General features: G+C 40.0%; 1 protein-coding gene across 4 annotated transcripts in view; it reads left to right on the plus strand.

Annotated features, from left to right (window-relative positions):
* glra1 (glycine receptor, alpha 1) overlaps positions 1–22,782 on the plus strand; it is a gene marked incomplete at both ends in the record, with an annotated part of 156,060 nt that overhangs the window by 99,597 nt on the left and 33,681 nt on the right. For all 4 annotated transcript variants that reach the window (XM_083980419.1, XM_083980421.1, XM_083980420.1 and 1 more), the window contains 3 exons: positions 7,006–7,229; positions 14,304–14,386; positions 15,988–16,125. In XM_083980419.1, the coding sequence (XP_083836545.1) occupies positions 7,006–7,229; positions 14,304–14,386; positions 15,988–16,125 (445 nt within the window). The remainder of the gene's footprint in view (positions 1–7,005; positions 7,230–14,303; positions 14,387–15,987; positions 16,126–22,782) is intronic.

The following is a 22,782-nucleotide window of genomic DNA, read 5'->3' on the forward strand; positions in this document are numbered from 1 at the left end:
TCAAGCAGATTTTCACTTGAAATAAGTAGAAAAATCTGATAGTGGAGCAAGTTTTTCTTTCTTATTACAAACACAAAACAACTTGCTTTCACTGGCAGATTTTTCTACTTATTTCAATTGAAAATTTGAAATAATTATATAAGACAAATATTCTTGGAAAGGTTTTGAGTTTTTGCAGTGCGCTAAGTCTGCGCTCCGACTTGAGGCGGCGTTCGGTTGCACTATTTTAAAGTCAGAGTTTGGAAAGATCGGAGTTCTGAAACCGTTGATCTTCACCTCTGAACTTTTACAGTTCATTTGATCTCATCACTTCTCTTCTAACCCTAAAGATCAAACGTCTGACATGTTGTTATTACATCATTGGTTTAGATTTTATCTCACATCACTGTGTGCAGGGCCGGCCCTAGGATTTTGGTGGCCCCCTAAACGAGGTTTTTTACTCTAAGTGCACACACCAAATCACTGGTTAAAACTGAACACAGACGTGTTTATCCCTCTGAGGTTTGAGGCCATTTTCTCGACTTTTACATATTTTCTTAAATGTATCTTTTTAAGATACTTGCAGATGTAACAATACTCAAGTGTTTTATGTCTAAATATTAGAACCTCCGCTGTAAGCACACTGAGGCCAGTTTGTCCTACAACACTGTAGAAAGAAATAATTTAGGACAAATGCTGGAAATTTGAGGTCTGCTTTTTGAAACATGTCCAATCCCTTGTGAAAACACTCCTTCAGTCATGAGAATGAACTGTTTTGGTGCTTGAAATAGGATATGAATACAGTAATAGATAAGTGTAGAAAACAAGTCTAAAATGACATTTTGTGAGATTGTTTTTTGAGCACAAATGTTGTCATTCTGCCGTTCTATTTTCACCAAATGTCTCAAATGTGAGATAAAAGAAGCTGAATATTGACTTCACATTACATATAAAGCTCATAGCTGCACGTGCAGACCTCAGGATGTTTAAATGACTTGATGAACCCCGGTACCTTTCTGATCATGTGCCCCCCCCCCCCCCCCCCACCTAACGGCTGTGGCTGTGGTTGATGCCAGCGGCCGGTCCTGACTGTGTTCAGCCTGGTCGTCGCTGCTGCTCTATAAATAAAGTTAGATCGGATCGGATCGGTTCTCGCACAGATAGAAGAGAATAGAAGAGTCCACACACACTCATGCAGACACACACTCATGCAAACACACACTCATGCAGACACACACTCATGCAAACACACACTCATGCAAACACACACTCATGCAAACACACACTCATGTAAACACGCAGTCGGAGCAGCAGGAGATGTATTGATCTTCCTCTTGGTCAAACAGAGCAGGCTGAAGGTCGAACAGTTTGGATTTAACCTCCATCAGTGGATTAAACCTCGGCTCAGCTCAACATCAAACACCTCGTTAGACCCCGACACACACACACACACACACACCGAGGACATTTCAGCTTTTTTAATCTTTTTTTTGTTTTACTTTTGGGGGGTTAGAGATGTTAAACAACTCAGAATGAATGAATCTGTGCAGCTGGAACATCTGGCCTTTAAATGTTGACAGATCGGTTTGTTGATTCATTTATCTTTCTCAACACACTTCATCCCTGGAAACAAACTGTTCACTGCAAAAACTCAAAATCTTACCAAGAATATTTGTCTAATTTCTAGTCAAAACAAATCTAATTCTACTTAGAATAAGACTCATCACGTTCAAAGCAGCTTGTTTTTAGACACTTTTTACTTCTTTCAAGCAGATTTTCACTTGAAATAAGTAGAAAAATCTGATAGTGGAGCAAGTGGAAAAACTTGCTTTCACTGGCAGATTTTTCTACTTATTTCAAGTGAAAATTTGTTTGAAACAAATGAAAATGATCTAAAAACAAGTTAATTTTTAGGTGATGAGTCTTATTTTAAGTGGAAAGAGTTTAGTTTTGACTAGAAATGAGACATTTTGACAAGAAATAAGACAAATATTATTGGAAATATGTAGAGTTTTTGCAGTGTAAAACAAAAACAAGGAGAATGATATTCAGTAATTATAATAATTATAATTTAGACGGTTGAGGGACGAGGTCACAACCAGAGACTAAACACGGTCAGATATTGTAATGAAAAATTAATTCTCCATGACCTTCAGCTTCTCCTGCTCACAGCCGTACAAGTCTTTTTATTGATATAAATCAATTATACATAGAAAGTTTACAAAGTACATAAATTCAGAAGCATTAGTGAATAGAAATAATACAAAAATAAACATTATATCCCCGTTCCTTCAACAATATTACTGTATAATTCAACAACCACATATTTGCATATATTACATATTACATGCACTTATATATATTACACTTACACTTATATATTAAATTCACATAAAGACTAAAATTCACATATTCAAAAGAAGAAGAAGAAGAAACAAAGAACAAAACAGATAAATATATTAAATAGTAATGGTGCATGATGGATTTGAAAAAAAAAAAGATATAATACATTTAAAAAAAAATTAAACTTGTCCTTATAGGTTTCAAATTATATACAATACAGGGTCAGTTGTATAAAACACCAGGTTTCCATGAAGCATAACATTCACTTGTATAATAGTGAATCTTCTTTAATACAATAACAACAATGTCACCTGTAAAAACGCCTCAGAGACTCAATGGAACAAGATGAAATGTCCCTACGGTGTCCCTCAAGGTTCAATCCTAGGTCCGGTTTTATTTTCTGTCATTTAAATTTGTCATTTAGAGCAGAAGTAAGTGAGCCGGTGGTTTTGGCTAATGCTGCGTTCCAGGCAGGCTTTTGAAACCGTAAATTACAGCTTCAAGTCACAACTTACGACTTTGTAGCGTTCCAGGCAACCCACTCGTGTTTCTCCGACCTGTTTTACCTGTGAAAGTCACTATAACGGCCACTCGTAACTTCTGACCCGTGAACTCGTACCAGATCGAACTGGTACCACTTCACAGGTCGGAAAAACACCAGTTACGAGTTGCCTTGAACGCACCATAACAGTCCTCGTCCCTACGTCGCCACATTCAGGCGCATCCCTTGGCTGCACACACAGAGAGGACCGCCCCTTTATGCCGTTCTCTCTCCTCATTGGATAAAGGTTGTAGGATACAAGGAAAGTTTTCTCCTGGGCTCAGAGCAGAGCAGAGTGACTGACAGACCCGTGTTTCAGACCAAACACTCTATAGAAGTGATTGCTATCGGAAGATACAACTATTTAAGACTTAGATTAACACAAAAATATCACTTAATTCTGCTTTAACTTTAATAAAACATTACAAACAAAGAGTATATCACATATAAGAGAAAAAATATATAAAATAGAAAATATATGATAAACGACTGTACAATGAATCAGTGCTGGAGAGGTTAGAACCCCGTGAGGCTATTACTTATCCAGAACCTCACCGTTAGAATAAATACGTAAAATTAAATGTATCTTATCAAAATAAAATAACAAATGACTTAATAATGAGAGAAAAAACCCAAAGAATGCTCCTCATGTAAATGTTGATGTTCGCCGCTACGCCGAGGACTCACAGCTTTACAGCTTTACCCGCCGGCTGCAGCTCAGCGACGCTTCAACCACCGTCCGTTATAAAAAACACAAAACAAAACACTGGATGAGAAGGAAACGTGTTGGAATCAAACCAGAGCAAAGCCGACATCGACGTTCCATCTGCTCTTTACAACACGAACTAAACCTTTTTAATGTTTAATGTCTTTATCATCGTCAAGGTCGAGTCTTTGTTTTCCTTCCCACCGGCGTCTTCTCTCTTCTTCTCTCTTCTCTTTCTCTCCGGCTGCTGCAGTCGGAGATCGATCGTGTTCACATCACAACATCACACACTCACACTGCAAAAACTCTACATCTTTCCAAGAATATTTGTCTTCTTTCTTGTCAAAATGTCTCATTTCTAGTCAAAACGAATCTCTTTCTACTTAAAATAAGACTCATCACATAAAAATTAACTTGTTTTCAGATCATTTTCACTTGTTTCAAACTAATTTTCACTTGAAATAAGTAGAAAGCAAGTTTTTTGTGTTTGTAATAAGAAAGAAAAACTTGCTCCACTATCAGATTTTTCTACTTATTTCATGTGAAAATCTGCTTGAAAGAAGTAAAAAGTGTCTAAAAACAAGCTGCTTTTAATATGATGAGTCTTATTTTAAGTAGAATGAGATTAGTTTTGACTAGAAATAAGACAAATATTCTTGGTAAGATGTTGAGTTTTTGCAGTGCATCTCAGGATTCATTTTTAAATTCCTTTTAATGCCTTTTTTTAAAAGTCCAGAAGAGACTCACTCCTCTGGATTTCCCATGATCCTCCTCCTCCTCCTCCAGGAGGCCTGAAAGGCGGGAAAACGGATCAAAGCTGCAGCAGCTCGACAACAGCAGTGAAATCTGTCACACACACACTCACACTCAGTAAAACACAGAGCGACACACGGATGGAACCTTTAACCGGCTGCTCGTCCAACCGAGACGAGACGTTCTGTCCATCACAGCTTCAGTCAGCAGAGAAGCACTGACCCACGACCAACTTCCTCTTCCTCTTCTTCTTCCTCCTCTTCTTCCTCTTCCTCCTCTTCTTTCCTCCTCTCCTCCGATAGGCGACTTCTCCCTGTGGATCCTCCTCTCAGGGTTTTAACGCTGCACTTTACAACTGCTGCTGTTTGACTGTAAATCAGTTTCATAGCTGAATCAATTCCTCTGCTCGGCTGAAGGAGGAGGAGGAGGAGGAGGAGGAAGAGGAGGAGGAGGAGGAGGAGGAGGAGGAGGATGTGAAAAATGGAGAAATCTATATTATAAACCTAAAAACAGAAGACTTTCAAAACAAGCAGCTGAAACAAAGTGCTGTACATAAATGATAATAAAACATAAGTGAGTCTCATTCTGAGTTTAAAGCCACGGAACAAAATGGGTTTTAAGATATATAGTATCAATAATATAATCATAAGTAAGTAATTAATTAATAATTACATAATTTAATGATTATAAAAGTAAAAGTAAGAACAACAAGGAAAGGTTTTTGTGCGTCTATATGTGGTGTGAAACTATGGAACAGCCTGAAGAATGAGTTAAAGCAACGTGACGTCCAAACATAACTCAGTCTGGAGAGGTACAACTGAACTAAAGGGAATTACTTTTTTCTCTTTCTCCTTTTTCTTCTTTACAAGATTAAAAAAAAGGCAAGTAAGAGAAAATTAAAAATATAAAGTAAATAATACTTTATATTTTTCATTTTCTCTTTGTTCTAACAGTGGAATGGAGGTCGATTCAGGAAGTGGGACAAGGAATCGATGTAGTTATGATTAGTGGAAAAGGGATTCAGTCAGAACAGCTTCTTCTCACTCCTTTTGAATATGAATGAATGTGTTTTTGTTTCCAAAGTTTGTTCTTCAACTTGTTTTTGTCATTAACATATGAAGAAACAAACTGAAATTGTTCCAGATTTCATTTAACATGTTGCCTTCTTTTTTTTTTTAATCTTTTTTTTTTCCATTATAATTATTTCTCATGTACTTATTATTATTTTAATCTTGTATATTTTCATGCTTGCAACCTTTTTAGCGCAGCGTTTGAGGTGAGCTTTTTACTCACTGACTTTATTTTCATTATTCAGTTTATTTTTTGTATAAACAGCACGGTAGGGTTTTATGTTGAATAAATAACTGTGATCTATACTCATTTTCTCAAATAAAAACATGTTAAAAAAAAAAAATACAAACACCTGATCAGTTATTTCTGATCAATACAAAAACACTGATCAATACTTTACAGAGACAAAATATGAAAAGTGAAAACAACAGGAATAAAAAGCAGAAAGAGGTGAAAAATGAAAGATGGAGACTGGTTGTTGTAACGAGTGTTGAATGACTGTGGTTGTGAAAGTGGTTGTGAGGAAATGATAAAGTGTAGTTACCTCTAACCCCCCAACAGGACTACACAGTTGGTTTATTGTTTGTGTATTGTTGTTGTGTATCACCAGGGGTCCGTTTCACAAAGCAGCTTCAACAAACTCTGAGTCTAATCCTGAACTCTGAGTTGATCTACTCTGAGACAGGAAACTCAGAACAGGTGATAACAGTTGGTTCATTCAACTCTGAGTAACTTGACCCTGAGTTACAGGGAGATGAAAAGCTCGGAATTTTTTTTTTTTTTTTTTTTTTTTTACCGCGGGACATTACCTACGTGAGTATTAATATTAGAACGTCTCTGGTATTAATCTAAAAAAAGAAATCTGGAGAGTTATTCAACATTGTGTGTTTGAGCAGGTGCAACTCCAAATGTGTGTTTGATATGTTCAAGTTTGTCTCCATTACAACGTGACGGGGATGTGCATGTAGTCATCAATCACCTGGAAATAATCCAGAAGTGGATCGACCTACTACGAAAACAATAAGAGAGAAGTGCAATTGTCTCTGAACTGCGTGCGTGTCCGTGTGGTGTCATGTGAGGGTTGTTCAGATAAACTGACGGTGCAGAACAACGGGAACGATCAAACTAATCCTCATGGAGAATAAAACCAGTTGAGGAGTTTACACGTCCTGCAGCTTCAGATAAAAAGGAGAAACTCAGGGTTAGTTGGAGAAAACCTGCTCCCGACCAGGTGAGGTTCACGGAGTGTGTTGCCATAGTAACTGACTCCGAGCTTCAGTTACCTCTCTTAGTGAAACGGGCTGGAGTTACTCCTGGAGTTACTCCTCTTTCCCTGGTTGGAGTTACCTCCCTTTCTGAAACAGAAAACCCAGAGTTTCCCTCAGTTCAGGGTGAACAGACTCAGAGTTTCACTAAAGCTGCTTTGTGAAACGGACCCCAGGACTACAGAGTGTGTTTATGGTTTATTGTGTATTATTATTGTGTGTCACCAGGACTACAGAGTTGGTTTATTGTGTATTGTGTATTGTTGTTGTGTATACAGAGTGTGTTTATTGTGTATTGTGTATTGTTGTTGTGTTTACAGAGTTTGTTTATTGTGTATTGTGACCAGGACTACAGAGTGAACATCTTCCTGCGGCAGCAGTGGAACGACCCTCGCCTGGCCTACAGCGAGTACCCAGACGACTCCCTGGACCTGGACCCGTCCATGTTGGACTCCATCTGGAAACCTGATCTGTTCTTCGCCAACGAGAAGGGAGCCAACTTCCACGAGGTTACCACGGACAACAAGCTGCTGCGCATCTCCAAGAACGGCAACGTGCTCTACAGCATACGGTACGATCTACTCATCCTCCTCCTCCTCTTCTTCCTCCTTCTCTCTCTATTCCCCTTCCTGTTCCCATTCCTCATCCTCCTCTTATTCCTCCTCCATCTCCGAGAACGGCAACGTGCTCTACAGCATACGGTGAGATCTACTCATCCTCCTCCTCCTCTTCTTCCTCCTTCGCTCTCTATTCCCCTTCCTATTCCCATTCCTCATCCTCTTCTTATTCCTATTCCATCTCCAAGAACGGCAACGTGCTCTACAGCATACGGTGAGGTCATGGTGAGGTCACGGTGAGGTCACAGTGAGGTCACAGTGAGGTCACGGGGTAGAAAACCAGCATGAGAACAATAGTGACGGACGAGAGTTTCACTATATTTATCTAATTTTTCATGTCACTATATCACCGTTTAGACTAATCTGATGTTTGTAAAGTTTATAAAACCAATGACTGGACAAACATACTATTTATGTGTACATTTTTGTAATTAGTCATGGTTATCAGAGATTAGCCGGGCTAACGGTTAGCTACCTGTTTAACTTTAATAACTCAGTGACTCAATAAACGCTCCATGAAAACATATTTTCTCCAGCGGATATCTGAGTTCCAACATGACTGAGCTAACTGGACTGGTTTCATGTCGTGTCCCACAACGGGAGGGTTTTAACAGCTGACGTCCTGATGTTAGCTTAGCTACCGCCGTTAGCTGTCAGCAGCAGCTAAGCTAACAACTACGATAACCATGACTAATTACAAAAACGTGCACACAGAAATAGTAATGTTTGTTCAATAATTCGTTTTATAGACTCAAACATCAGATTTAGTCAAAACGGTTTTGGCAGCCCGGAGCCCCCACATTTGGTACCTACACCGGTGGCTAATGCTACCAGTTAGCCGCTAACGCTACCGGTTAGCCGCTCTCTAGGACCGGTGGCTAACGCTACCAGCCGGCCGCTCGCTAGAACCGGTGGCTAACGCTACCAGGTAGCAGCTCGCTACTATGCTACTAACTAAAACCCACTTCCGTTGTGGTGTGACGCAATGGATCATGGGAAAATAAAGTGGTGGATTCCTCCTCCTCTTCTTATTCCTATTCCATCTCCAAGAACGGCATTCCTCTTAATCTTCTTCTTCTTCCTCCTCCTCCTCCTCCTCCTGTGCTCAGGGCTGAATGTATAGATATATAGCTACACGTAGATGTTGCATTCAGGCTTTGTCAGGCACGTCGTCGCGGCCGCCATCTTGGGAGGGAGTTCCTTGTATATTATCTATGGTAAAAACGCAGATGACTTAACAAAACGCAGACTTCCTCCTCCTCAAGATGTCTACGTGTATATTAGCCGGTCGCCGTGGTGATCTTCCTCTGGGTCTGTTAGTATTCCAGGGACGAGGCCGATCCGTTATCAGCTCCATGTCCAGGAGGAGGAGGAGGAGGAGGAGGAGGAGGAGCAGATTGGTCCGTTTATAAATGTGTTTTCTGGGAGAGAGAGGGATGAACCTCCTCCTCCTCCTCTTCCCCCCGTCTCTCTCTCTCTGTCTCATTTTTTAACTTGACAACATCAGAATGAACTCTCTGATCAGCTGCATCTCAGAGGAGGAGAGGAGATTAAACTGTCCCAGAGAGGAGGAGGAGGAGGAGGAGGAGCAGAGTGAATGTCGTTTATTCAGTTTTTTTTTCTTCATCACTCAACAACACGAGGGCGAAGTCGTGACCGATGAAAGTGAAGTTTTAAAGGGACAACGAGGAGTTTCTCCGTCGGCAGAACGAAAAATTCATATTAATGTGGATGAATCTCCGTTACCACTTGTTAATGGTCCATTTTAGATAAATCTATGGTTTTGTCTCTATGGTTATTTTGTTATTATTAGTGGTGGTGGAAATGCTGGGCGAGCCGACCAGCGTTTCTTTACTTTGGGTTTTGTGGCGAGTCATGAGAATAACGCCGCCGAATCTCCGTTTATGGTGGGAACTACGATGGTATGTGATCGTCTTCCAACTTTAATTGACCTCTGGCTAAGCCCCGCCCCCTCCACTCATTGGGACAAACAGTCAACATTCGGTGACAGTTGCTATGACAACAGCTGTCACAGTAGAGACATTTCACAGAGACAGAAAGATTAAATATCATGTTGAAGTCACCAAAACTTCACTTAGCTTTACTGCTATAGCTGTCGGTTGCCGCGAAACGCCGATAGCGACGGGCTAATTTCTGTTAGCCTGTCTATGGAGTTCTACATTATACGTTAGCATTAAGCTAGCGGGCTTTATGCTTAGTTGTGATACTGGCTAACATCTAAACATCTCTGACAATATGTTGCCTCAAATACGTTGTTGACTTAACTTAGAACAGATGTAGACATCCTTGTTAAGTTTATCCACGTTTAGTTGGTGTTGTGGTCTACTGCATAACTTTATCCAGAGCAGACACTTCTCTCGGTTGAGATGTGGCTGGGAAAAGGTAAAAAAATCCCCCCGTGGCCTCTCAGGATACCTAGTGTCAGAGTTGCATGTAGCCCATGAACACCGTTTGACCATTTAAACTTAAAATGTCAAGAAAAAACATATAAAAACCAATGAAAACTGACTAACTGCAATGCATTTCAATGGACGTGGAAGCAGAGAATGTCCCAGTGTATGGGCTAGCTATGCGCACTGTGATTGGCTCATCGCGTTTGGGGGCGTGGCTTAGCCAGAGGTCAGTTCTTGAAACGATATATTTATCTAAAATGGGCCCATTAACAAGTGGTAACGTAGATTCATCCACATTAATATGAGACTTTTTTTTTATTGTCACAGAATTTTACGTTCTGCCGACGGAGAAACTCCTGGTTGTCCCTTTAATTTCATTTTTATTTGTTCCATGCATTAGACGCTTTCAATTTATACACTTTTGACAAAATAATGACAGTTCATAATTTGCACATTTCCATTTGGGAGAAAAGCAGGATGAAGAAAACTTCCTTTTGAACTTGACTCAAGAAGTCCAAGTCATTTGACATATTCGGGCATTTTATTTTTTTTTTAAAAAGCAACTTTTAACTAACAATAGTTACTTTTCCTATAGTAATTAGTTACTTTTATAATGTCGTAACGTTTATTTGCTGTTTGGGGGAAAGTAACTAATCACTAAAATGAATAATAACTTTATTGAAGTAACGTGCAGAGAGAGAGAAACCTGAGAACTGCAGAGGAAACTGGGACAGCTGGGTGTGTGTGTGTGTGTGTGTGTGTGTGTGTGTGTGTGTGTGTGTGTGTGTGTGTGTGTGTGTGTGTGTGTGTGTGTGTGTGTGTGTGTGTGTGTGTGTGTGTGTGTGTGTTGTACATATTCAGCATCCTGTCAGCGGCTCGGAACAATCTGCAAACACTGCAAACTGTATTTGGTACATCAGGCCGACTGGACGTGTGTGTGTGTGTGTGTGTAGGTGTGTGTGTGTGTGTGTGTGTGTGTGTGTGTATGTGTGTGTGTGTGTGTGTGTGTGGACGAGGAGCGTGCACGGAGGAAAACGGCCTCGTGCACGTGAGTCGGAGCTGCTGACGGCTCAGACTGAGCAGGAATCAATGAGAAACAGGCCCAGTGCATCATGGGAGTTCACACCTACACCAGTTAGATGACTTCATTATTATTATAATAATAATAATGATGATGATAACTTTATTTATAACGCACCTTTCATACAAAAAATGCATCTCAAGGTGTTTTTTTTTTTCCATATGAATCATTAACGATGAAAAGGCAACAAGACGTTTAGATAGAAAACGTGTTGATGAAGTTTGATTCTTCGGTTCAACGACTGTGTGAAATAAAAGAAACAGAAAAGAAACGACAGAGCAGAAGCAGGAGAATAAACGTCTTCACCTCCTTCTCTTCTCGTCTCTGGGCCGTAGGAGAGAATCTGTTTCTCTCCGTCTGACGACAGCTGAGATTAATGTTGTTACGGACCGAGACTAAGAAATGTAATGTGTCACCATGGCAACGCAGCAACGACTTCTCTTCCCCAAAAAACATTTTAATCTCCAAGAGAGAGAAGAGAAGATTCATCCATCAGCTACAGGTTTCATCCTGTTAGAGGAGGAGGAGGAGGAGGAGGAGAGGAAAGAGGAAGAAGAGGAGGAGGAGGACTTCCTGTCTCTTTGTGATGTCACAACTAAGCCCCGCCCCCTTTGGTTTCTCTGAGGTTGTGTCCGAAATCACTCACTCATTCACTACTCCCTACTCACTATATAGTGAATTCAATATAGTGAATCACTGGTCAAATACACGACTCCGCCGCACAGTTAATGACGTATTACGTTGCATAATTAAAACGTTCCGACCGCGATTGTAACGGCCGGTGCAGGTACCATGGATACAACCATGGTAACGGCCGGTGTAGAGGAGTAAAGCAATAGACCATTTCAGAGAGTATAAACAAATACAGGTGTTACCAAGGATACTAATTAAGGCTCCATTCCATTTAGTGTACCAGAGCGTTTTCTAATGAGCCACACCTGTCTTTGTTTATACTCTCTGAAAGGGTCTATAAAGCATCAAATATGTTCAATCAAACTCACATAGTTTGAAACAACGTTCAAAACACACACAGCAAGTGTCACAACTAAGCATAACGTCCGCTAGCTTAATGCTAACGTATAATGTAAAACCTCATAGACGGGCTAACAGAAATTAGCATCGCTATCCAGAGTCTGTGGTCAGTTTATAACGCTTGTTAGGAAATTTGCTCCGACGTTTGTTGTGGGAGTCTGTGGAAGCCGCGACCGGACAACTCTGGCAGCTGGACACATTTATTGAGGCTGCTGCACTACTGCATTTATTTGGTAGCTACACCGGTCACTACTTCATTTATTTGGTAGCTACACCGGTCGCTACTGCATTTATTTGGTAGCTACACCGGTCGCTACTGCATTTATTTGGTAGCTACACCGGTCACTACTGCATTTATTTGGTAGCTACACCGGTCACTACTGCATTTATTTGGTAGCTACACCGGTCACTACTTCATTTATTTGGTAGCTACACCGGTCACTACTTCATTTATTTGGTAGCTACACCGGTCACTACTGCATTTATTTGGTAGCTACACCGGTCACTACTTCATTTATTTGGTAGCTACACCGGTCACTACTTCATTTATTTGGTAGCTACACCGGTCACTACTGCATTTATTTGGTAGCTACACCGGTCACTACTGCATTTATTTGGTAGCTACACCGGTCACTACTGCATTTATTTGGTAGCTACACCGGTCACTACTGCATTTATTTGGTAGCTACACCGGTCACTACTGCATTTATTTGGTAGCTACACCGGTCACTACTTCATTTATTTGGTAGCTACACCGGTCACTACTGCATTTATTTGGTAGCTACACCGGTCACTACTGCATTTATTTGGTAGCTACACCGGTCACTACTTCATTTATTTGGTAGCTACACCGGTCACTACTTCATTTATTTGGTAGCTACACCGGTCGCTCTGGGCCGGTGTGGTGACGGCGATCCATGACCGCAATGCATGATGGGATATCTTGCTCCGGTCAGCGACCATCGGATGCTCACTACATTTGGCGGTGAATAGATTCAGTCACTATATAGTGAACATTAATAATCACTAAACATTCAGACACCACTACAACAACTGGTCACTATATAGTGAGTAGGGGGGGATTTCGGACATGGGGTGAGTGTTTTATTCTGAAATCTGCTGTCGGCCAATCAGAAGAGAGGCTCAGAGCCTCCTCCTCTCTTCTGATTGGCTGACACCGACCTGTTGTTTCTGTTGGTGGTTTCCTGAACTTTGGTTATTGATTGATTGATTGATTGATTGATTGATTGATTGATTGATTGATTGATTGATTGATTGATTTATTGATTGATTGATTGATTGATTGATTGATTGATTGATTGATTGATTGATTGATTGATTGAGGGAAACGGAGGTTTGAACTGAAACTTCCTGTTTGATAAATGGATTTTAAAACGATTCCACTGATCTAACGACGATAGACTAATTGATTGACTAATTGATTTCCAGCTTGTTTCCAGCTCTAATCCAATCAGATCGCTGCAACGTCCTCGTCAGAAAACCACATTTCATCATCGTCTCTTATCATTTAATTAGTTTGAGAGGAAAGTGGGACGTTGTGAGATAACGACACTAATGAGTTTAAGCTTCTGTTTACTCTGTGTTCTTCATTAGAGCAGCAGCAACATGGCCGCCGCTGGCTGCACATGGAGGGTTTATTATGTTGATTCACTTTTAGGTCATTTCATTTAGTTTTATTCAGTTTTATTTATGTTTTTTTTAATTTAGTTTTGTTCATGTTTTGTTTCATTTATGTTTTAGTTTGTTTTATTCAGTTCTATGTCATTTAATTTAGTTTCATTTAAGTTTTTTATTTTGTTTTATTCATTTTTATGTCATTAGATTTTGTTTTATTCATGTTTTAAGTTATTTATGTTTTATTTTATTTTATTTTATTCAGTTTTATGAATTAGAATTAGTGTTATTCATGTTTTATTTAAGTTTTTTTATTTAGTTGTATTCACGTTTTTTCATTTTGTTTTATTTAATTTAGTTTTATTTATGTTCCATTTAAGTTTTTTTAATTTAATTTTATTGATGTTTTGTTTTATTTTATTTCATTTAGCTTTTATTTTATCTCATTTATTTTTTATTTTATTTCATTTATTTTATTCTATTTCATCTATGTTTTATTTTATTTCATTTTTTTCTTTATGCACAAAATCTGGGGGGAAAAACGACTTTTCAACGTGTTTTCAACTTCCTGTTTGAGTGACTGTGATAAAGATCTGGATATAATAATCCTCTTAGTCTAACTGATGCCCTGTGTGTGTGTCTGTGTGTGTGTGTGTGTGTGTGTGTGTGTGTGTGTGTGTGTGTGTGTGTGTGTGTGTGTGTGTGTGTGTGTGTGTGTGTGTGTGTGTGTGTGTGTGTGTGTGTGTGTGTGTGTGTGTGTGTGTGTGTCTATGTGTGTGTGTGTGTGTGTGTGTGTGTGTGTGTGTGTGTGTGTGTGTGTGTGTGTGTGTGTGTGTGTGTGTGTGTGTGTGGTTGTGTATCTGCAGAATAACACTGATCCTGGCCTGTCCCATGGACCTGAAGAACTTCCCCATGGACGTACAGACCTGCATCATGCAGCTGGAGAGCTGTGAGTACAAACACGCACACACACACACACACACACACACACACACACAGGCAGACACAGACACACACACACACAGGCAGAGGTGTGTGTGTGTTGTGTGTGTCGGTGATATAGATTTCTCGTGGCCTTTTGGTTCTGAGATGAAACGTGAGATGAATCAGAGCAGCAGCTCAATATCACAGAGTCAGTCAACACAACACACACACACACACACACACATACACACACACACACACACACACACACACACACACACACACAGAAGGAGAGAGAACAATGCGTCGCACACAGACACACACAGACACACACACACACACACACACACACACACACACACAGACACACACTTGAGCAGCTGAAGATCTTTGATTCATTCACAAACTGTGTAGGCTACGTAGGCTCAGAGGAGTTATTAAAGGGAAAAAGGTGAAATCCTGCGATCTGATTGGTTGTTAACCGTGGTATAATGAGCAGTTACCACGGCTACTATTCTAAAGCCTTATCACAGCGTAGTAGGCTATTATCACTCACTCACACACTACAACGTAAAAACATGGACTAAAGTAGTTGAATTCACATGTTTAAGGTGAACTTTCACCTCCAGGGAGCGTTAAAGGGAAACGCCAACATTTTTTTTCGTGTCTTGCCTCACTCCCGAGTCCATGACCAGCAGATAGACACCATCCTTTCCACTGTGTGTGCAGTAACCATGGAGATAGAGCCGTATCGCCCGTAATTAGCTTAGCTCAAACACCAGCGTTTGAGCTAAGCTAATTAGCGACTTTAGGTGGAGGCAGGCTAACACTACCCATACACTTCCAGTGTTTGAGCTAAGCTAATTAGCGACTTTAGGTGGAGGCAGGCTAACACTACCCCTACACTTCCAGTGTTTGAGCTAAGCTAATTAGCGACTTTAGGTGGAGGCAGGCTAACACTACCTATACACTTCCAGTGTTTGAGCTAAGCTAATTAGCGACTTTAGGTGGAGGCAGGCTAACACTACCCATACACTTCCAGTGTTTGAGCTAAGCTAATTAGCGACTTTAGGTGGAGGCAGGCTAACACTACCCATACACTTCCAGTGTTTGAGCTAAGCTAATTAGCGACTTTAGGTGGAGGCAGGCTAACACTACCCATACACTTCCAGTGTTTGAGCTAAGCTAATTAGCGACTTTAGGTGGAGGCAGGCTAACACTACCTATACACTTCCAGTGTTTGAGCTAAGCTAATTAGCGACTTTAGGTGGAGGCAGGCTAACACTACCCATACACTTCCAGTGTTTGAGCTAAGCTAATTAGAGACTTTAGGTGGAGGCAGGCTAACACTACCCATACACTTCCAGTGTTTGAGCTAAGCTAATTAGCGACTTTAGGTGGAGGCAGGCTAACACTACCTATACACTTCCAGTGTTTGAGCTAAGCTAATTACGGCGATACGGCTCTATCTCCATGGTTACTGCACGTACAGTCGAAAGGATGGTGTCTATCGGCTGGTCATGGACTCAGGAGTGAATTGAGTCACTTGACTTTCACCTGAAGAAAAGAAAGGATAGAGAACAGTAGAATAACTGATAGAAACTCTCTAACCTCGTGTCTCTCCAGTCGGCTACACCATGAACGATCTGATCTTTGAGTGGGATGAGAAGGGAGCGGTGCAGGTGGCCGACGGCCTCACGCTGCCACAGTTCATCCTGAAGGAGGAGAAAGACCTACGCTACTGCACCAAGCACTACAACACAGGTAAGAGGCTGGCTGGCTACTTCCTGTTTCTGTCTGTCCACTTCCTGTCTGACTGTCCACTTCCTCTCTTTCTGTCCACTTACTTTTTTTTCTCTCCTTTTTTTTTTATTTGATTAATTGTGCAACACAAAAAGTTGCATACATACACACTAGGGATGTGGAGATTCACCGATTCATATCGGTGGTCCGATATAAACGTATGCGATGCGACTGCACCGGTAGATTCAGGCTACATCGGACATAATTTATGGTTGAATTGAACGTTGAGTGACAGGTCTGGAGACCGCTGCTACGAGGCCAGTGGGCGGGTTCTCGGCCGGCTAACGGCCGCACCGCTCCAAATATGGCAAGTAAAATCCAACATGGCGCAGTTCAAACCCCCGTAGTAGAGGCACAAAACAGACTCCCCCAAACCAATGGGTGACGTCACGGTGCTACGTCCATTCTTTATACAGTCTATGGTTAAATCGATCATTTCATTTTCCGAGGCAACCTGAATGCACCACCGCGGAAGCCGTGCGCAGCCTCCTGCCCCTGGTCTGACAGGTAGCAGCAGCAGCAGCAGCAGCAGCAGCAGCAGCAGCTGTAGTCAGAGCCACCAAGAGAAGTAAACAGTCCGAGTGAAGCGGTGGGTCAATACTCGGCCGTCAGCGGCTGTAGCTAGGAGAAGGGCCGTGGTAGTGGCTCTGGTTGTAGTGAGCTGGGAAGCGGTGGTAGCCGCGGATGCTAACCGCTAGTTAGCGGTAGCGGTTAGCATCTGGGACAGCTAGCAGGGCTAGTACAGTCAAAGATATTCAAACCGTCTTTGGTACAGCTCTCCTACTCTGGTGCTTTGTCACTGGCTGGAGAGAAAACACAGACTCTCCACCCAGAAATGTCCTGTGCACAACAAAACATCTGTGACTTGTCTCTTTTAAGTTGTTTTGTGAAGCACTTTGTAAACTTGTGTTTTTAAAGGTGCTATATAAATAAAGTTATTTCGCACCGTGAACAGGAGTGAATCGTATCGCATCGTATCGACAGGAGCTTCAGTGAATCGTGAATGTATCGTATCGGTGGCAGCGTATCGAGATGCGTATCGAATCGGCCTCAGTGGTGGAGATATACAACCCTAATACATACACTGCAAAAATTCAAAAATCTTACCAAGAATATTTGTCTTATTTCTAGTCAAAATGTAATTTCTAGTCTAAATAAATCTAATTATACTTAAAATGAGACTCATCACATTTAAAAAGCAGCTTGTTTTTACTTTTAAATTTTTTCAAGCAAATTTTCCACTTTAAATAAGTAGAAAAATCTGATAGTGGAGCAAATTTTTCTTTCTTATTACAAGCACAAAATAACTTGCTTACACTGGCAGATTTTTCTACTTATTCCTGACTTATTGAAAATTATCTTTAGTTATCTAAAAACAAGTTAGGTTTGTAGGTGATGAGTCTTATTTCAAGTGGAAAGAGATTAGATTTGACTAGAAATAAGACAAATATTCTTGGAAAGATTTTGAGTTTTTGCAGTGTAGGCTACACCCGTATATAGCCTACCTAGAATTACATCCATGGAAACAGAAAAAGACAAAGAAGCAAACAAAAAAGAACAACAGAAAACAAAAGACAGCCAGAGAGGCCTTTACAAATCACTTGCACATAATTTCTCCATAATAGAGTATTAGTAGGTTTTGGCAGCTTTCTTATTTCTAATGTCCTTGATTGTGGCAGCATAACTACACTGCAAAAACTCAAAATCTTTCCAAGAATATTTGTCTTATTTCTTGTCAAAATGTCTCATTTCTAGTCAAAACTAAACTCTTTCCACTTAAAATAAGACTCATCACCTAAAAATTAACTTGTTTTTAGATCATTTTCACTTGTTTCAAACTAATTTTCACTTGAAATAAGTAGAAAAATCTGCCAGTGAAAACAAGTTAAAGAAAAACTTGCTCCACTATCAGATTTTTCTACTTATTTCAAGTGAAAATCTGCTTGAAAGAAGTAAAAAGTGTCTAAAAACAAGCTGCTTTTTAATGTGATGAGTCTGATTTTAAGTAGAATGAGATTTGTTTTGACGAGAAATGAGATTAATATTCTTGGTAAGATTTTGAGTTTTTGCAGTGTAACGGTGCAGTTCATGTTTAAACGGTGTAGCTACATTGTTCGGTTTAGATTTCACCCATTTGTTTTTGTGGATGTGAAATTTCCCCAAAACTAAAAGATTATTATTAATCCTGTCTGTCCACACGTCGCTACGGCTACGGCCCGTCTGGGGAAAACAGTAGAGATGAAGAACAGACGAGTGAAAGACAAACTCTTCCTCGTCTCCATCTCCGTCTCCCAGGGCGACGAGGAGTCTGGGCTCCCATAATGAGCGAGGAAACTGAGCCGTCAGAAACAGTGAGAAGAGACGAGACGTTAGAGATGTTGAGTCACCGAGCTGCAGAGTGGGAAACTGTCATGAAACTTTCAGTTTGTCTCAGTGACGAGCAGAAAATAACTCATTTATTCACCTGCTGCTGTCGGTGACTGTGTAGGAGGAAGAGGAGGAGGAAGAGGAGGAGGAGGATTAAAGGGATAGTTCAACATTTTGACAAACTGGCCCATTGCCATAATCCCTATACACTGCAAAAAATCAAATATCTTACCAAGAATATTTGTCTTATTTTTAGTCAAAATGTCATTTCTAGTCAAAATAAATCTCATTCTACTTAAAATAAGACTCATCACATTAAAAAGCAGCTTGTTTTTAGACACTTTTTACTTCTTTCAAGCAGATTTTCACTTGAAATAAGTAGAAAAATCTGATAGTGGAGCAAGTTTTTCTTTCTTATTACAAGCACAAAAAACTTACTTTCACTGGCAGATTTTTCTACTTATTTCAAGTAAAAATTAGTTTGAAACAAGTGAAAATGATCTAAAAACAAGTTCATTTGTAGTATTTACTTATTTTAAGTGGAAAGAGATTAGTTTTGACTAGAAATGAGACATTTTGACAAGAAATGAGACAAATATTCTTGGAAAGATTTTGAGTTTTTGCAGTGTATAGTCATAGCAGTAGGTTCGTTACCTTTAATTGTCGGTGCAAGCTGTTTTTAGAACGGCGGAGCAGAGCCGTGAGCTGCTCAGAGCTACGCTACGGAGGCTCATTATGGGATTTCTTGGTTTCCCTCATCAAACTCATCAAATACACAATCCAACAACTCCACAACGCTCTGGTGGACAAGTTGTGAGCTGCACATTCACCACGCTATGAGATAATAACACAACGTTACCACACAGAGTTGTTTTAGAGGGAAATTCATGCAAAACCACTGATGCACGTTGCCTTCAGGGACAGTTTTTCATCAACAGTCTCTGTATTTACCTCTAAAACAGCTCAATTAAAGGTAACGAACCTGCTGCTGTGACTATTATAGGGATTATGGCAATGGGCCAGTTTGCCAAAATGTTGAACTGTCCCTTTAAGAGAAGAATAGAAGGAGGAGGGAGAGGAAATCCTGTTGGAGTGATGTGAGGAGGAAAGTGAATTTCTCCCTCCAGGTCTGAGTGGCTGAAACCATCTGTCATCTCCGACACTACACTATAATATAATAATAATAATATAATATAAATATAAATCTACAGTAGCTACACACAGAGAGTCTGGAGGAAGATTTACACTAACTCTTTCATTTACGGCTCCTTAATGACGTCATAATGTCTAGAAATAACCCTCAACTTTATAGTAAGGTCATGTTTGTTCATGAAGGTAACAGATTACACAGGATTTTTCATGCTTTCATTCATTTTTTGGGAAAGACCAGAACGTTTCTCCATCAAGTCCTCAACAATTGACGGATATTTCTGGGCTGTTTCTAGACATTATGATGCAATTAATTGTTATTTCTTGACATTATTATGCAATTACAGTAACAGTCTGTAGATTAAAGGGTTAGTACCAGATTTTAATGTCATGTTGTTTTACACAGCGCTTTAAGTGCCGGTCTGTTCTATCAACAAAGAATTTAATTCTGAAAATCTCAGATTTCTGTTTCATCCTCGAATCTCAAATCCAAACATGAACAGAGAGGCTCAATGAAATGTTGCTTATGTTTATATGTTTATATTCATATATAATAATAATAATAATAATACCTTTATTTCAATACGGACAGTGCATATTAAAGCAGAAGTAAGGTGAATGTTTGTGTTAATCTAAGTCTTAAATAGTTGTATCTTCCGACAGCAATCACTTCTATAGAGTGTTTGGTCTGAAACACGGGTCTGTCAGTCACTCTGCTCTGCTCTGAGCCCAGGAGAAAACTTTCCTTGTATCCTACAACCTTTATCCAATGAGGAGAGAGAACGGCATAAAGGGGCAGTCCTCTCTGTGTGTGCAGCCAAGGGATGCGCCTGAATGTGGTGACGTAGGGACGAGGACTGTTATGGTGCATTCAGGGCAGCTCATAACTCGTGTTTTTCCAGTTCGATCTGGTACGAGTTCACGGGTCAGAAGTTACGAGTGGCCGTTATAGTGACTTTCACAGGTAAAACAGGTCGGAGAAACACGAGTGGGTTGCCTGGAACGCTACAAAGTCGTAAGTTGTGACTTGAAGCTGTAATTTACGGTTTCAAAAGCCTGCCTGGAACGCAGCATTAGCCAAAACCACCGGATCGCTTACTTCTGCTTTAATGTACAATAGTAAATACACCAGATTATAACAGTGTAGTTAATTTACATCCGCAGTCCCTAATAAATAAAATAATACAACAATATTATATAGGCTATACATATACATATAAACAAATATATATACATATATCTGTGTAGTTGTGTGTGAGGCTGTGACGTTGTGACGTCGTCGTTCTCTGATCAACAAACACTGAAGTGAAGCAAAAGAAACTTTGAAGGAAACTTTCCTCCAGAGAAATATTAAGAATGACAGGTCGCATTAAAATCCATCGACACAGCAGCACTGGTCAGTGTGTGTGTGTGTGTGTGTGTGTGTGTGTGTGTGTGTCTGTGTGTCTCAGTGTGTGTGTGTGTGTGTGTGTGTCTCAGTGTGTGTGTGTGTGTGTGTGTGTGTGTGTGTCTCAGTGTGTGTGTGTGTGGCTGATGAGTCCAGACTCGGAGCATCACTCACACGCCGGCTGACGGCTGCTGTCGCCGCTCAGGAGACGAACGATCCTCAACCTGCTGAGCCTTGACACCACACACACACACACACACACACACACACACACACACACACACACACACACACACACACACACACACACTGACATAAACACACACACATCCATATCTCCATCAGGAAGCAGAACTAAACTAATCCTCAGCGTTTTTATTATATAAACACTGAACGTTTCCTGTCTTGTCCTTTTACACTGCAAAAACTCAACATCTTTCCAAGAATATTTGTCTCATTTCTAGTCAAAACTAACTAATCTCTTTCCACTTAAAATAAGACTCATCACATAATAATGAACTTGTTTTTAGATCATTTTCACTTGTTTCAAACTAATTTTCACTTGAAATAAGGAAGAAAAACTTGCTCCACTATCAGATTTTTCTACTTATTTCAAGTGAAAATCTGCTTGAAAGAAGTAAAAAGTGTCTAAAAACAAGCTGCTTTTTATGTGATGAGTCTTATTTTAAGTAGAATGAGATTAGTTTTGACGAGAAATTACATTTTGACTAGAAATAAGACAAATATACTTGGTAAGATATTTGAGTTTTTGCAGTGTGTGGTGTTTCCTGTTTCCACGGCAACATGAAGCTTCTGATCAGCTCTGATCAATAGCTTTGATCACATCGACTGCGTTTACATTAGGGGTGAGCATTGCCAAGGACTAACTCACGAATACGAAAAGATACGATACGCATCACGATACTTGAGTCACGATACGATACGATATTGCGATATCCAAATTTTGCGATATATTGCGATATTCTACATAGTTCACTGAAAAATGTAAAAGGCATTATTATGCATCTTAAAATCTGAGTTGTAGCCTATGTACATCAGGTGATAGTGAGAATTCATGGGACAAACTGAGTCAAAACAATGTAATTCACATTATCCATGCCATTTTATTGTAACTATACAAGCGCAAGTTACAACAACATATCTGCATGAACAACAACACACAGTCTGAGGAGCAGCACAGTGACACCTCACGGAGTCGTACTGGATTTACGTCTGAAACATGATTTATTATTTGAAAAAAGTCGATATATTGAAATATCGAAATCCAAATTTTCAATATCGATATCGTATCGCGATACAAAATATGGCGATATATTGCCGTATTGATATTTTTGCCCACCCTTAGTTTACATGCACTTCAGTACACTGCAAAAACTCTACATCTTTCCAAGAATATTTGTCGTATTTCTTGTCAAAATGTCTCATTTCTAGTCAAAACTAATCTCTTTCCACTTAAAATAAGACTCATCACCTAAAAATGAACTTGTTTTTAGATCATTTTCACTTGTTTCAAACTAATTTTTCTACTTATTTCAAGTGAAAATCTGCTTGAAAGAAGTAAAAAGTATAATTAGATTTATTTTGACTAGAAATGAGACAAATATTCTTGGTAAGATATTTGAGTTTTTGCAGTGTACCCCGATTTTAATCAGGGTTTTTAGTGTAAGCATCCCTGTTTTTGTGTTTTTGCATGT

This window comes from Trachurus trachurus, assembly GCF_905171665.1.
Source record: "Trachurus trachurus genome assembly, chromosome: 10".
Classification (NCBI taxonomy): domain Eukaryota; kingdom Metazoa; phylum Chordata; class Actinopteri; order Carangiformes; family Carangidae; genus Trachurus; species Trachurus trachurus.